Source organism: Heliconius melpomene, chromosome 11 (assembly GCF_056956725.1).
Source record: "Heliconius melpomene rosina isolate 202511_hmr_F chromosome 11, ASM5695672v1, whole genome shotgun sequence".
Taxonomy (NCBI): domain Eukaryota; kingdom Metazoa; phylum Arthropoda; class Insecta; order Lepidoptera; family Nymphalidae; genus Heliconius; species Heliconius melpomene.
In genome coordinates this window covers 11,129,496-11,146,765 of record NC_140399.1, presented here as the reverse complement: position 1 = coordinate 11,146,765, position 17,270 = coordinate 11,129,496, and the positions used below count along the sequence as shown (strand labels likewise).

Genomic DNA, 17,270 nt, shown 5'->3' with positions numbered 1-17,270 from the left:
TGTGCTACAAATGTCAACTGTCAAATATAGTACTGCAATGTGTCAATGTCACTGTCAATGTCAAAATGCCCGCTCTTTTCATTTTGTTATTAAGTTACTAATTTAAGCGGGAAGACATATTTGGCCCTCACATACTTGAGGTTACACGTGTTGTAGTCGATGTGATTTATTACTAGGTTGTTAATAGATAATTATTAGCAAGTTATAAAGTAATTTAAATGTTTTAATTAATAAATATTGTGAATTGGTTAAAAGAGCTGCTATAATTAACACTGAGTAAATACCTATATGTGTTTTCGAATGTTGTTGGTGTTTTATATAAGTTTCTAGTTATATAAACTTCAGTTTATAGTTATTTTGAGATCTCTACTTTTACCTACTATACGCTTAGCACTTTCAACACAAACGGTCGACTCTGACCAAGTAAATATTGTACATTATATACCAACATGTCTGCCTAAACCTTGTCGCCGTTGTGAAAACATATTCACTGAGTAATTCACCCGTTTATATGTAAAATGTCAGCTTCATAAGCTTCATGTTCGCTACTAAGAGTTAGTTAGTCTTAACTACCAACTTTGTAAGATCTAATTAGTGTTATATAACACTAAGGTTAGATAAATATATTTAGAAAGAGTATTAAAATTTACACGTAACGACTCGAATCCGTGACTCTTGGAAACCAACCAGGCGCTCTAGCCAATGAGGCATACGTTGGTATCAACAAAAATCGCAATTTTTAAGCGCTTATTACCTGATGGGGAAGAAGAATGTTTGGTGGGTGTGGAATGTCATCTATACATAAATACTTTACATACCTTGTTTTGTTTTAATTTGAGAGCGAGGAAATGAATATATCATAATTTATCCCCTTCGTGGGAATCAAACTCAAAATCGCCGCACTCATCTTAGTCATACGAGCCACCACGGCCTCAAAACAAACTTCGTATATCAGTCTCGTAAATACATTAATGACATACTGATAATAATAATTTACTGCATATAGAAAATATCTGTCAGAGATATAAGGAGGGACAAACCACAGGATAAAAACAAAATGTATAATAATCCTTGAAATAGCTAATTATTTATTATAATATAACTTTGTTCTTTTTTTAGCATCTCGTTACATCCCGTACATAACCAAGTCAATCTCTTAGCTAATTATCAATTTCCGGATATTTTCTTTTTTGGTCTATCCTTATAGTGTCTTTATGTAATTCTTATTATTACAGTATAAGTATAGTAATTTTTATTATTCTTTTTATAGTAGGTATATATGCGATATGCGGCAAGTTAGATTTTATTCTTCTAATCCATTTGTTCTATTCTTCAAAGAACAAGAGACCAACGTATTTGATACAAATGTCAGCATGAATGATGCTACACATTCCTGAGAAAGATGGACAGGATATCTCGACAGACGGACAACAAACCTTCCGAGGGATTGTCTGACAATTGATTTTCTGACGGATAAGATTCCCGTTTCTCTGTATTCAGTAGTTGAAAACATGTTGAAGTTAGCGGTCGTGTTGGCGGTAGCGGCGTGCGCACACGCTGCTCTGGGTACCTTAGAGAAAAGGCCAGACAAATTTAGTAAGAATATTTTATATTTTCTTGTTATTTTTCATATGAGATTAACTATACCAAACCATTAAAATATCAATACCGTGTATTGTTATGTACTATAAAAGCGACAGGTTGTAGGTTCAATTCCCAATATATTCCTAATAGCTTAGCTCTACTCTACAAGTTACAATATTTAATTATTACATATAATTTATTACTGTAGAAGGATGCTACATTAAAGAGATGGACATAGTCATACCGCTTGGACAATCGCGACCCTTCATCCACCCATGCCAGGAATACAGATGCGGAGAAGATGCTGTGGTCACTATTTCTGAGTATGGAAAATATTATTTATTCATGTACATAATCAGTATCTTAAAACCAGGTTCCCCGGTTCCCTCTGCCTACCCTGCTATGTGAGGAATGGATAGATAAAATAATTATTATTATTAAATTTCTATAATAGAATTGCTAAACCTATAGGCTAATAAAAATTCTAAAATAGAGTTCGTTTATTATATTTTTAACACAAGAATCAATTATATCTCTCCATTTTTGTTTAAATTATCTTTATTATATTTATCTTCCATTACTGAGTGACTGATTTGGAAAACACAGACCAAACTATTAAACTTTGAAAGTTGAAACTTTGCATATAGGTAGGGTAGGAAAAAATTTAAAAAGAGTGCAGGGATGGATAAAGGATTTATATATTATACATTTTTAACCGACTTTATTTTAAAGTTTTTGAGCGTGGCGTAGGGCACAAGCGTGTGACCGTTTGTGGGTTCGATTCCCACATTTAATCTACCTACCATACATACTAATATTTTAAAATATTTCAGATGCAGACTTAAGGAAGTAGTCGTAGACGCTTATTGCAACGCCGTCATTGTAAATATGCCATATCCACTCTGCTGCCCAAGAGTACGATGCTCATAAGAATATATGCATCAGATCATATGTACATATTGCCTCGGCTTAGAATGTAAACCTGCTCCCGCACACAGCAGGATAGGCAGAGGGAACCTAGACACTCCGTACCCCGCTTTCCGCCGATTTTTGGAGGAACTCAACTGACATTAAAGGAACTAATACTTCACAGGTTGTAAGCAAGTTTGTACTTTATGTCGACGGTATTAAACTAAGTTTAACTTCATTTAAACATAATAAAAATATTGTACACTTAATAAATAGTCTTTTATTAATTTTGTTTAAATAGGTACTCTGACATTCCACTCTGTGACATGCGTAAGTACAACAGAGTTGGGCAAATTTTAATTAACAATTAAATAAATTAACAATTAAATATTACCAACTGACCACCACCACCTTTTTGTGAAAATCACAATTAATTAATTAAAATTAATTGTAAATGTTTGTATAAGGGTATAAAATATTTAAAATAGTGGGACTCGAACCTGGTATCCGCGCCTTTTGGAAATCATCCAAGCGTCTCGTAAATACATTAGTGACATCGTGATAATAACAATTAACTGCATACGAGTAGAGGAAGGAGCTGTCGAAGACATATTATAATGGCATGCATTCAACACCTCAGTTTCTACTTCTAAGCTGTCACTGGAGAACCATATTATAAAAACTAATCTCTGAAACACTTTTATTTTTACCATTAGGTAATTAAAATTTACGCTGTATCCCGCTCACAGCAGGGTAGGCAGAGGAAATCTAGTGTTAACACACTCCGTTCCCCAGTTTCCGCCGAATTTTGGGAAGCATTGCGCAATGTGTGGCGAAACTTAACGCCGCTCTTTGCCTCGAAGACCACCAGAGCGAAGAAATGACAATATACTTAAATATTTCATTTCCTCGAGTGGGGATCGAACCCCCATCGATAAGTTAAGGTTTTTTTTCTGTTCTACAGTAAAAATTTTAACGTATAGTTCTAATCTGAACCACGAGGTGACGTAAGTCAAAAATCAAAGGTTAAATTCAATATCAATGAATCGTCTGCATTCAGTATTTGAAAACATGTTGAAGTTAGCGGTCGTGTGGGCGATAGTGGCGTGCGCACACGCAGCTCTGGTGCTAGCCCCTTTAGAGAAGAAACCAGACAAATTTAGTAAGGATATTTTTATATTTTATATTAAATATCGAGGCTAGTTGTAGGTTCGATCCCCACTCGAGGAGAATGAATGATTATTTGTTAATATTTTCATTTCTTCGTTCTGGTACAAAGGCATAAGCCCAGCGTTGAGTTCCGTCACTAGGTACACAATCCCTCGAAAAAGTCAGTGGAAAGTGGGAACGTAGTGTATTAACACTCTAGTGTCCTCTCCCTACCCTACTATGTGCGGGGTACAGCGTGAAGCTGAATACTTATTTTATCTATATATATAAAATCGAAAGGTCACTCACTCATCACGAAATCTCAGAAACTACACGTGCTATAAATCTCAAATTTTGCATAGGAGTTACTTATATGACGTAGGTGCTCGCTAAGACGGGGATTTGCAATATTCGACTCCTAAGGGGATGAAATAGGGGTTGAAAGTTTGTATGGAAAATTTTTTTAATCGATTTTTATAAGATTTGAAATTTAAACTCTTAAAATTATTTCATTGAACACGTGTTTCAGGGTTTATTAGGATTCACCCCTAAAAGTGCAAATAAGCGGGCGAAGCTGCGCGCGTCCGCTAGTATATCATATAATTAACGCAAGCTAATTTCCTTGCTCTGGTTACAAAAGTTGAGTTCTGATTCCGTATTATTTTTTACTATAGAAGATCAACAAGGATGTTACATGAAGGAGCTGGACGCGGTAATACCGTTCGGAGAGTCGCGGCCCTCCTACAACAAATGTGTAGAATACAGATGTGGAGAAGATATGGTCACTTTTGCTTCGTATGAAATATTTTCTTTATTTATATTTTTTTCAGAAATCATTTTACTGTAAACGGTTGTAGATTTGATTCTCAAATGAGGGAACGGACTATATTCATTTCCTCGTTTTGGTAACAAGACAAAACGTGTTGAGTTACGCCACACAACACGCAAACTATTAATTTTTGTATTAACTATAATAAGTATATTGAAATATGGATATTGGCTAGTCAATTTAATAGTAAATCTAAATTCTTTGTTTATTGTGTGTTTTAAAATTACAGAAATATTGGTCAATGAGAAGTATAACTTATACATAATATAAATTGACAAACTTATGCGTGCAGGCCAGTCTACGCACAGACGAACTAGAAAAAAGATTTTCCATTATATGTCTTAAAACCCACTCAAACAGTACTACTCACAACAAGCACTATAAAACGAAAGATCTATCTTTTTGTGGTCTTTATTTTTCTGTTATCAGTGTGTACTTGCTAATAATGAATTATTTAATTATTTAATTAATATTTTAATTATGTTTTATTATATTTTTTTAAATATTTCAGATGCGGCGTAGTAGTCGCCATACCTCCTTGCACCCTCGTCATTGACAAAAGCAAGCCGTATCCACATTGCTGCCCAAAACCATCTTGTGAATAATTATTAAATCTATGCGTTTTATTTTTATATAAAGATAATAAATATTGTAATACTGAAATGTTTTTATTTTTTTATCCACGTTACGCGCCCGCCTAAGAACTATGTCGGATGCAAGTGCCTTACTATACCAGCTCCTGGAGCGCGACCTCCCTTACGCCCAAGGAAGCGCTGGTTGGATGTCGTGATGCGGGACATGAGAGCCAATGGTGTAACCTCCGAGGATGCAAAAGACCGTGCAAAGTGGAGTAGGTTGAGTAGGAAGGCAGACCCTGGTAATAGCCGGGATTAATGCCAGGAAGAAGAAGACTGATATTTGTATATATTCATCTGCATTGTTAACCGCGTTGTCATATGGAAATAAGTCATATATGTGTAGGACATGTTAAATAATTTTTGACAACAAAGTACAAAGTAATATAAGAATTTTCTTTTGATAAGACCTAACCCTGAAAAAATGCATCTATGGATCTAATTATATAAAACAATCTAAAGTATATCTCTATCCTGAACCACGAGGTGACGTAAGTCAAAAATCAAAGGTTAAATTCAATATCAATAAATCGTTGTAACTCATCAGTCAATAGTTGAAGACATGTTGAAGTTAGCGGTCGTGCTGGCGATAGTGGCGTGCGCACACGCAGCTCTGGAGATATTCTCTTTACAGGAAAAGCCGGACAAATATAGTAAACATATTTTTAAATTTTATATTAGATATAATTTTATATACTCGACGGTGTGAATTCGATTATCACTTGGGGGAAAGAAAATATTTCTCATTTCGATTTCCTCTATCAATTAAAATAATCGTTTATCCATTGTGTGTTGAGTTTCACCGCTCAACTCGCAACGCTTCGTAAGTTTGACGAAAAATGGAGAAAACATGCTTCTTAATAGATAACCATAATATGTATGTAAAATAAAGAACTAATTTTTCATAATATAATCATACAATTAATAGACGAATTTCCATGCTCTGACCACAAGACAAAAGGCGGCGTTGAGTTCCGCACTCAGCACACTTCATTCTATCTTAACATATTCTCTCTGTATATCTTTCTAAATGCGGAATATAGCGTGACATTGGGAAAAAAATTTATATATTTTTTTTTTACTGTAGAAGACCAACAAGGATGCTACATCGAGGAGCTTGACGAAGTAATACCGTTTAGGCAGTCGCGGCCGTCACACCAGAAATGCAAAGAATATAGATGTTCAGAAGATATTGTCACTATTGCTTCGTATGTAATGTTTTCTTTACTTACATTAGGAAATCAAGCGACAGAAACATTTGGCTGTAAACGTGAGGATTGTGGGTTCGATTCCCACTCAATAATTAATGGTTTTCATTTTTTTCGTTCCACTAATAACACCTAACCTAACCTGTATAGAGAGTGTAGATGAGCGCTATGAGAAGATTTCTGGAAATTTGTATCGGAACAGGAAAATAATTGATTTTCCATTTTACGCCTTATAAATTCTCGTTTCTATTACAAAATTAAACGTCTCGAAAACAAAGTTTGGCTGATGATTATTACTAATATAGCAACAAAGGTCCTTCCATTTCCAATTTGTTATTTATCTGCCAATAGCGCGTACTAATAATTTTTACATTTCAGATGTGGTGTGGCAAGCGTAGCCCCTCCTTGCTTCCTCACCAGTGACAAAAACAAGCCGTATCCTCGCTGCTGCCCAAGACCATATTGTCCGTAATCCATATTTATCAAATCCATACATATAATAATGATTTTATGTAAAAATAATGTATATTGAAATGTTTTTTTTATGAAAAACTAGCGACCCCCTTGCGGCTTCGCCCGCTTTTACTACTGGATTATTCATATAATGTATGTTTGCAAAGCACTTAATATAATGTGAAAATTAATTAAACCCTAATGCAACCCGCATTTTCGTAGTTTCAATAAGGATTTTCCAATTGTTTTACACAGCAAGGATTTTTTAGTAGGTACAGTAATTTTAAATCTGTGCTACTAATCTTTTCAAGTACTTATTAAAATATATTTAAATGACTATTTTTAGATAGTTAAATGACTATTTTTAAACGGAAGAAATTATTAACAAAAGCCTACCTACTAATAACTACTACAAAAAATATATCGCGCTGAAATAATACATTCAACTCTAATTATCCAATACGTGCAAACGCATCTAAATCTTCGTTGCTATAAAGGCAGGCGGGTTTTTTTTTTGCTTGTGGTTAATGCTGAAGAGGGTATTCTGTCCCTGATGAAAAGCAAGCACTACGTGGCTGCCTGTGAGGAAAATTAAATAGAATGCATCGGCCGGGAATCAAACACGGGCCGCCCGCGTGGCAGGCGAGCATTCTACCACTGAACCACCGATGCGTGTAAGGCAGGCGGGCGCGGCGGACGCATGGCGAGTGGCGAGCCGTTTCGCAGCAAGGATTTTTTGATATTGTAACAACTTCTAAAGTACTTATTAAAATGAAAAACAGTAAAGACAGTTTTGATCTACATTAAATGGCCAACGTAACTAATATACTTATTTATATGCTGAGAGTAAGGGATAAGTAAAACTTGAGTCGATACTGCTGAAGTGTCAACGACGTGATGTGTCAACAATTAAATGCGTTTTTCTCTTAAACTATTCGCAATTTCGAAATTGTGTAAAAAGCAAATTTTATCTTCGTTTAACGTAGAAAATTAATAAAGTATTTTAAAGGATAAGGATTAATACCATTATGGAAAAATATCCCTCACAATAAAAAATATATTGAAATTACTATTTTTAGACAGAAATATGATCACTACACGTTATCCTTAAAAGATAAAAATATGCTGTCGCGGACTTTTTTGTAGATCTCATTGAGAGGAACAATACTCCAGTACATTTTTTCATGTAGTACTTACCATTAAAGCAGCGCATGCGCGAAAGTGTCTCAGCGGGTAGGACTTTATTCATATTTTTCGTATTTATGTTAATTTACATAAGAATGTACAAATAATAAACTATATATAAACCTTCTACGAAAAATACTCGACCTAATGGTGAAAACCGCAATAAAATCCGTTGGGTGGTTTAGAAGAAGAAGAGTTAGAAACAACAGACAGACACGAAAAGCGACTTTGTTTTATAAGATATAGGATAAATAAAGACTAGCTTTCACCTGCAGCTTTGTGTTTTGAAATACAAATAATTAAGAATTTTATAGGACGATGTACTAGGTGCCTGAGGTAACTTAGATTGGAGGTATAGTGGTAGGTTTCATCGAGACGATTAACGTGATATATTGTTAGAAATAATTACCGTAGAGGTTATATAAGGAGCCACTAGGATTAACACTACACACACAGAAAAATAATAAATCATATTTATTAATAACTTATGAGCGTTTTATGTATTTTAGTTTAAGATGGAGATATTTGTTTTCCTTATATTCAGTTAATATGCAATTACATACGAGCTCACCTTGACATTTAAATTTCGATGTATTACTTATTGTGCATAGGAGATGGTACTCATACGGTACTCTTATACTGTACTAGCGGACGCGCGCAGCTTCGCTTGCGTATTTAAGGGTGAATTCTAATAACCCATGAAACATGTGTTCAATGAAATATTTTTAAGAGACTAAATTTCAAATTTTATAAAAATCGGTGGCGATTTAAAGATTTTTCCATACAAACTTTCAACCCCTTATTTGCACCCTTAGGGCTGAATTCTAGAAAACCATGAAACATGTGTTTAATTATATACGTTTAAGAGTCTGAATTTCAAATTTTATAAAAATTGGTGACGATTTAAAATAAACCTATACAAACTTTCAACCCCTTATTTGCACCCTTAGGGGGAGAATTCTAGAAAACGATGAAACACGTGTTCAATTAAATACTTTTAAAAATCTAAATTTCAAATTTTATAAAAATTGGTGCCGATTTAATTTTTTTTCCATACAAACTTTGAACCCCTATTTCACCCCTTTAGGGTTGAAATTTTTCAAAATCCCTTCTTATTGGATGTCCAGATTACGAAAGTAAACGTCTGTCCAAATTTCACGTTTCTACCATCGGCGGTTACGGCTGTGCGTGCGTCTTACCTCAGTCAGTGAGGACAAGTCCTTTTATATATATAGATTAACTAGCGGACGCGCGCAGCTTCGCTTGCGTAATTAGGGGTGAATTCTAATAAACCACGAAACATGTGTTCAATGAAATATTTTTAAGAGTCTAAATTTCAAATTTTATAAAAATCGGTGGCGATTTAAAGATTTTTCCATACAAACTTTCAACCCCTTATTTGCACCCTTAGGGGGTGAATTCTAGAAAACCATGAAACACATGTTCAATTAAGTATTTTTAAGAGTCTAAATTAAAAATTTTATAATAATCGGTGGCGTTTTAAAGATTTTTCCATACAAACTTTCAACCCCTTATTTGCACCCTTAGGGGAAGAATTCTAGAAAACCATGAAACATGTGTTCAATTAAATACTTTTAAAAGTCTGAATTTCAAATTTTATAAAAATCGGTACCGATTTAAATTTATTTCCATACAAACTTTCAACCCCTATCTCACCCCTTTAGGGTTAAAATTTTTCAAAATCCTTTCTTAGTGGATGTCCAGATTACGAAAGTAAACGTCTGTCCAAATTTCACGTTTCTACGCACAGCGGTTACGGCTGTGCGTGCGTCTTACCTCAGTCGGTGAGGACAAGTCCTTTTATATATATAGATTAATAATTAACTGACACTCGAAGGAATCAATTGTTTTATTGTTTCGCTCTGGTAACAAAAAAGCACAGCATAGTGCTACGCCCTTCAACAATGCCTACACAATTGAGCTGAAAATTGAAACGGATTGTCTTAACAGAAAGCTGTATCTACCTTACCCGCTATATATATATTATAAATATTATTCCTCACTTGAATGTGAATCTTTTACCATTGCATATAGTCAGGGACACGTCCACTGTGCTACAATTGCGTGTTTGCGCTTGTAAGACACGTAAAGCTATTTAAATATTGGTGCAGTTTTATTTACTTTGTTAACACCACGAGTTACATATATTTTTTCCATATAAAGATATTATATGGAAGCAACGTGTCAGTTTGCATTTTTATTAAACAAACGCTGCAAATTTTACTTGTATATTTTTTTATTTTCACGCGGTGAATCCCGCACATGGCAGGATAAGCAGATGGAAGCTGGGAGCCAAGTAACTAGGACACTCCGTTCCCATTAAGACACTTCCGTTTCGCATTTTTCACCGAGTGTTACACGATGGTTGTGGCTTCGATAATTTGCATTTATACTTAAATGTTGATTTTATATATTATATTACATATTAAAATCCTAATCTATTTCTGCATACAGTATATGAATGTTAATTATTAATAATTTAAATCCTAAACTCGGGCTTCCGCGAAGAATAATTAATTTTAATGTACTTTGTTATAAATAAATAAAATATAATAGAAGCATCGTAAATGTTAATATAAAAATGATTATGGCAATTGATAAAATAAATTCAGATATGGCCGCGATAACGCGTGCCTTTTTAACCGACTTCTGTAAGAAAAGGAGGTTATCAATTCGACTGTATATTTTTATGTTTAGTATTGTATTTAGATACAATATATATGTAATTTTTCCCTCACTTAATACTAAACAAACCCCTTCACTAATTGTAAGGACTATAATCATCCTGTCGTTATACCACATGGAAGGTTGTGAGCAAATCGTACGACGACCTTTCAAGCTGTGAACTAAAGAAGCTCATTTGAGTTTTCATGTCGGCCGTGACAGATTAGTTAGTATATTTAAATGTAAACGTAATTATAGTAAATTATATAAATCTTCGCATTTTGTATATAATAGATACTTTTAAATTAATTTTCTTTGTTTTAAAACATTATATACCTTCTCCTCCCATACAAGAACGAGACAACCTCCATGTCTGTCATGTAAACGCTATGATTGCGGGTTTGATTTCCACTCGAGGCAATTAATTATTTTCATTCTCAGTGCACAACTGAAAGTCAAATAAGTCATTATTGCAATACATTAGTGATGTAGCATCTAGTAATTAGCTACTAATTAATAATTACAGTTTATCTAAGAGTATAGTTTATCTAAAGTTCCTCCACACTCAAGTGTCATATTATATTAGAGTTATTTAAACAAATAAAGTTTTATTTATAACTTGGAAAATTCTGTGTACATTTCACTTTGCTCTTTTAATGGTGTTTTAATTCTATTATTATTTCAATTGTTAGTTATTGCCATCAAATAACCGATGTGTATAATTGAGATAGATCTAAATAAAATCGATGTTCTGAAACGCAAAATTGCGTAAATACCTTTCAAATAAATTCACACTTCTCTTTTCTATATTGAAGTGTTTAACTTTAAACGAAATATAATTATGTTCTATCTGCATACATATAATATATTTTTAAAATTTTGCCCTCAAATGTAGGAGTAGAGAAAAAAAAATAAAATGATAAGTTTATCAAATCAGAAATTTATTTAAAAAAATCTGCACATGCAATTTATTCCGCCATGTTAATAACAGCCGCCGTTGCTAAGCAACGATTTCCAAAGTTTGTTGTTAGAAAACGTCAGCCAAAATGAGCTTGCTTAACGCATCTCTCTATTGAAAACTGAAAATAATTTCATAAATATATTTAATAAATAATCATATAGTTCTAGCGGGCGTAGCCGCGAACGGGCCCACTAGTTTATCTATATATATAAAAGGACTTGTCCTCACTGACTGAGGTAAGACGCACGCACAGCCGTAACTGCTGATGGTAGAAACTTGAAATTTGGACAGATATTTACTTTTGTAATCTGGACATCTACTAAGAAGGGATTTTGAAAAATTTTAACCCTAAAGGGGTGAAATAGGGGTTGAAAGTTTGTATGGAAAAATTTTTAAATCGGCACCGATTTTTATAAAATTTGAAACTTAGACTCTTAAAAGTATTTAATTGAACACATGTTTCATGGTTTTCTAGAATTAACCCCTAAGGGTCCAAATAAGCAGGCAAAGCTGCGCGCGCCCACTAGTCTATATATATAAAAGGACTTGTCCTCACTGACTGAGGTAAGACGCACGCACAGCCGTAACCGCTGTGTTATTAGAATCCACCCTTAAATACGCAAGCGAAGCTGCGCGCGTCCGCTAGTTAAGTATAAAAGAATATTTTACATTTCAAGACTCCACGTGGGGAACAGAGTGTCTTTACACTACGTTCTCTCTGCCTACCCTGCAGTGTGCGAGTTACAGATGCTGATTTATTTATTTATTTCTTCTTTTTTTATTATGAATTTTTCTTTTTTTTTATTATTAAGATTCCACTGCGTTGCATACAATTATCGGACAACAAGCTGGGTACGGATCGGATACGTCGTTAACCAGCTTACAGCCCTTCTCTAAAACTTCGGTCGCGCCACATCTGAAAATTTTAATCATATTAAATTGTTTTGTCTAACCAAAATATAATGTTAAAATTATGACATAAACGTATATTCCAATTTTTATTTTTAAATATTTTATTTAATTTTAATAATATTTTAGAGGCCGTCGTGCGCGCTGACTCGGATGGGTGAACAATTTTTTTTTCCTCACTCTGAAACCAAGACAAGCGACGTTGAGTCCAGCCACTCAACACCCAATGTGTGGACCGGAGAAAAGTGGCGGAACTCAACGCCGCACTATGCCTCGACACCAAAGCGAAGATATGAAAATATACATTTAAATTTCATTTCTTTGAGTCTAACCCACCACCAGCCGCGTTTACTCCCTGCGCCACGAGATTTATGTTTCAAATAAATGTAAAGATTACCTATCATATATCATACGATCTCTAAAGCAATGGTATCCCATACAGGAGGATTTGGAGGGAGCAATCGTATTGAACGGTATCACCTCGTCCAGCTCAGCGATGTAACAACCTTCTGGATTGTCTGAAAAAAATTAAGAGACAGAAATAAAGAAGCTGATATAAAAGCAAAAAGATTACTTTCAAATTTTACAGGGTTCTACCACGTTGACGCAGTTAGTTCCATAATCTAAATATGTACGTAAACAAGTGAAATACTATCGAGGCGTTTGTTTTAAATATTCACAAGAGTTCGCCACAGAAAATAAATCGCAAGAACGAACTATTCGAGTATCTTTGCATTCGATATGAGTTCGACTGTTCTGGCGGTCAGGATAGCCCCTGAATGACCTGAGAAATTATCTTTCTCACCAAAAAGTTTACTTTCGCTATCTCCAAATCATTGAGGGTAGCGAATTTACATCTCCATAATTCAACGGAAAGTCTGGAACGAGCGTGTCTTAACACTAGGTTCCCATGTTCCCTCTACTTACCCAGCTATGTGGGGAATAGCGTGAAGCTAAAAATGAAAATATAATTGCTTCAAGGTATAGGATGTATAGGCTAATAGGCTAGCGTGACAAATGTCACAATGATTTAAGAACTTGAAGTATCGTCATTAGCGCCCACGAAGCCCGCAACTAATCAATGTTTTTATCTTCATGCGTCCATTATTACTATTAGGTAACCCTATTCCTATTATATACGTGTGGGTGCTATTCAAACGAAAGGCTTACCAATTTCACGCATTTTCCCGTATGTACAGCAGAGTAATCAAACACTTCTTTACCCACTTTTGCACATTTTTTTAATAATTACGTGTTGAGTGGCGAAACTCAACGCCGCGATCTGTCACCTTGAGCGTGAGAGCTATAAATATAAATAAATATTTTAATGAAAAACAATCTTACGGAATTTTAGGAGCTTCAGCATCGGGACAGGGAACGCGAGCCATGCGTTCGTAGCGCATACTGCCACAACGAGTACAACTAATGTTTTAAGCATTGTTAACAAATAACTGATAGACTGAACAGACGCACAGCCATTATATGTAGTTAAATACAGAAATATCCTATATAATATAATTTACATTATAATTCAATTGCCTTGAAATAAGGGTAATAACTCAAATATTTAAATAATTTTATTTATGTTACAATTATTTATATCTTTACAATGTATTCTGCATTTAGCAGGGTAGGCAGGAGAAGCCTACACTCTATTTCCCACGCACTACATAGTTTTCGAGACATTGCGCGTGGACTGGCGGAAATCAACGCCGAGCTTTGCCTTGTTACCAGAGCGAGGAAATGAAAATAATTAATTTCCCAGAGTCAGAATTGAACGCGCAACAGTCGTGATTACAGTCACACACTTGTGCCACTGTTTCACGATGACCTATTTGTTTATTTTTTTAATTCTAATTTTTGTTTATTTATTTTTTCATTTTAACTTTTGGTTAAGTCACTTTGTCTTCAACTTGAACGTTATAAGTGGGCTATACCCGTTACTTTGAAGTTTAGTTGCCTATCAGTTATGGGCAACCCCAGTGAATAGGAGCATAAGTTAAACAAATTGTTATTTATTGTAAATTCCAGTATCCAGATAACCTTTATCTTTGAGAGTACTCACAAATAGCTGTTTCATCATAACAGAATGAAGGAACACAATATATTACCTATCCTTATTATATTAGACAATTAAGTAAAGTTTTTAATGAGGCCGTTGTGGCGCAGCGGCACAAGGGTGTGACTGTATCGCAACGGTTGTGGGTTCGATCCCCACTCGAGGAAGTGGCATATTTATTTAAGAAGGAATGAAAATATAAATTTAAATAAATATTCTATTGTAAGATTGATAATATTGTAAAAGTGAAGTTACACACTTTATTTATTTGAAAGATATTTTTAATAATTACCTCAAGAAATTATCACCAGAAGTCTTAAAATAAAATTTAAAAAAACAACATATTAAAAAAATCAAAATTATATATTCACTTTCAACTAAAGTCCTTACATACTAACATATCATAGTACAAGAGCTCTGTAATAAATAATAAGGAATTACACAAATTCACTTAAAAAATTCTCGAGTCCTGAAAACACCCATACAAAGGACCTTATTAATACTAAAAATATACACGTATATATAAAATATGTCACAACTAAAATAAATGCAAATAATACAACTAACTTAATTGAGAATAGATTGTGAGCGATTTCATTTTTTTATTGAAGATATAAAAACTAAATGATTATTTTCCACATTATTTAAAAATTCCCGCCAGGCTAAAAACCGTGAAATTTTAGTCATTTATTTACTAATTAATTTATTGAAAATATTATAAAACAAAGATATTATTAAAATTGTTACACAAAAGTGTATTATTACTTTTTAAAAACAGGTAGTGATTTTACACTCTACAGACAAGTAGACTAAGGCCTTATAATGCAAATAGTGAAAACAACGAGATACACAAAACAAAGTCTTTATTAAGGTATATTCTACAATCAATCTTTATGGAACTTGTATGTATCGATAAAAATAAAAATTAAGGCTGGAATTAATTAAGAACAAAAATGAAAATAATTCACGCCGAAGTAAAAATTGAATTTAATACAACACCAAAAAACATTATGTAATTTAATTTCGTTACATTCTTTGTCATTTATATTCATAATAAAATAATTAATATAAAGCCATCTGCATTCAATTAATTTGTATACAAAACAAATCTAACAATTTCAGTCGAATTTGACAAAAAATTTGGCATTTATTTTAAAAATACATCAAAATACCTCATGCTAATAAAGAAGCTTATAAATGAACACTTTCAAGAGGCCGTTAGATTAATATTTTGTTACTTTTTTAGAAAACGTATAAAAATTTATATATAATTATAAAATTTATATATTTTATAGCGGTATTGAACCAGCGCTTCTTGCAAGCCGTCCAAGGGCTTTGACCACTGAGCGATACGTTCTTAACAAGCTACGTCGAAATTCTTATACGCTTGTTACGTCTTACTTATGTTGTTAGAATCTTTTACAAATTTCCGGTACCCAAAGATAATTACTTAGAATTATCATTTGGCAAGAGAATGCTATGTATTAAATATTTTTAAAGTAAGTATATAAAGTGTAATTCCACACTTAAGAAAAAAAATACTTTTTACAGAAATTCGCTGGTTCAAATCAGAGTAATTTAAGTTCAAATTTTTATACGTTTTCTAAAATTTTTCTTTCCCAAGTGTGGTACAACACAATAATTTTTTATATTTTTTTATTGACACAGTTAAGACCAAATGGGAAGGAATTCCATATATAATGTACATTACAATTATATTACTCGCTATTTAAAAACATTATTGCTCGATAACTGTCAATTGTTAAGTAAGATTAAAATATTCTCGATCTAATTCTTTTACACGTTGGCCTAGGGTTGGAGAAAAAGGAAATTAATTTTGAATTAATGGCCGTCCACATGACTTCCGTCATGGTCGCTTAAACCGGCCATGCGGCCATTGAATGCAAGGGAGAGGGCCTGACAGTCGAGTGTGGCATGGGGCACTCGTTACTGTTACTGTTACTCATCTCTGGGCTGGTACACCTCAGTATCAGCTTGACCCATACTAACGCATACAACGTTGAGCCGTTCGAATCATTTGGGACCCAATGATCTGAGAAAGGCTTGACACATTGGCATTGCGTAGAGATGTCTTCTCGCTGTGCGTTCTCTATCGCATTTATCATGGGGAGTGTTCTGTTCTGTTTGGCCTGTTACCTGCCACTGAATTTCGCCACAAGCTCAAGTGCTATCCATACCATCTCATACGTGGAACTCCAATACTATGCGGTTTAACGCAATAGCGTAGAAGGAAGTTAGAATATGATTAGTAATTCTAATGTAAAGTTAAATAACGTAGAAATTAGCCCAACATTGAAAAACAATCTGATATTCCAATACCAATAATGATTATTCTATATTAAAACATTTCGGCCAACGTGTAACCTAAATACAATAAAAATTCAATACAAACACACATCCATTCCAACATACACTCCAATATTTGTATATACGTAAGGCGATTACAGTCTTAGATATACGCTTTACTCAGTTCCTTCAAAAGTTTGACAACATTGTAAAAATGTTGCCAGAAAAATTTATCAATTTAATAAATTATGTTTTAAAAAAGTGTATAAAAAAGCAACACATAATTGTTGTTTTGTGCAACAACGATATAGACATATAATATATGATCGCGATCGTAGGACATTTTGTATTTTTCAAAGCTCTCATAAGTAAACTTTAATTTTAAAACGACATTTTT

At 33.7% G+C, this 17,270-nt stretch overlaps 4 protein-coding genes across 4 annotated transcripts; 3 read left to right on the top strand and 1 right to left on the bottom strand.

The window, feature by feature from the left end:
- Positions 1–1,441: 1,441 nt before the first annotated feature.
- On the top strand, positions 1,442–2,752 carry LOC146534899 (U-megalopygitoxin(1)-Mo1-like). The gene is made up of 3 exons (XM_085193375.1): positions 1,442–1,596; positions 1,793–1,907; positions 2,418–2,752. Exons 1-3 carry the CDS (start codon positions 1,512–1,514, stop codon positions 2,512–2,514), a joined length of 297 nt encoding a protein of 98 aa, XP_085049501.1. The 5' UTR covers positions 1,442–1,511; the 3' UTR covers positions 2,515–2,752.
- A 752-nt stretch (positions 2,753–3,504) lies between these two features.
- On the top strand, positions 3,505–5,134 carry LOC146534898 (U-megalopygitoxin(1)-Mo1-like). The gene is made up of 3 exons (XM_085193101.1): positions 3,505–3,655; positions 4,317–4,437; positions 4,983–5,134. Exons 1-3 carry the CDS (start codon positions 3,535–3,537, stop codon positions 5,074–5,076), a joined length of 336 nt encoding a protein of 111 aa, XP_085049227.1. The 5' UTR covers positions 3,505–3,534; the 3' UTR covers positions 5,077–5,134.
- A 489-nt stretch (positions 5,135–5,623) lies between these two features.
- LOC146534897 (U-megalopygitoxin(1)-Mo1-like) lies at positions 5,624–6,837 on the top strand. Its single transcript, XM_085192986.1, has 3 exons — positions 5,624–5,759; positions 6,194–6,314; positions 6,693–6,837. Exons 1-3 carry the CDS (start codon positions 5,669–5,671, stop codon positions 6,784–6,786), a joined length of 306 nt encoding a protein of 101 aa, XP_085049112.1. The 5' UTR covers positions 5,624–5,668; the 3' UTR covers positions 6,787–6,837.
- A 5,394-nt stretch (positions 6,838–12,231) lies between these two features.
- Positions 12,232–14,671, bottom strand: LOC146534896 (U-megalopygitoxin(1)-Mo1-like). The gene is made up of 3 exons (XM_085193622.1): positions 13,852–14,671; positions 12,905–13,025; positions 12,232–12,514 (listed from the first exon to the last, which is right to left on the bottom strand). Exons 1-3 carry the CDS (start codon positions 13,943–13,945, stop codon positions 12,406–12,408), a joined length of 324 nt encoding a protein of 107 aa, XP_085049748.1. The 5' UTR covers positions 13,946–14,671; the 3' UTR covers positions 12,232–12,405.
- Between the last annotated feature and the right edge of the window lie 2,599 nt (positions 14,672–17,270).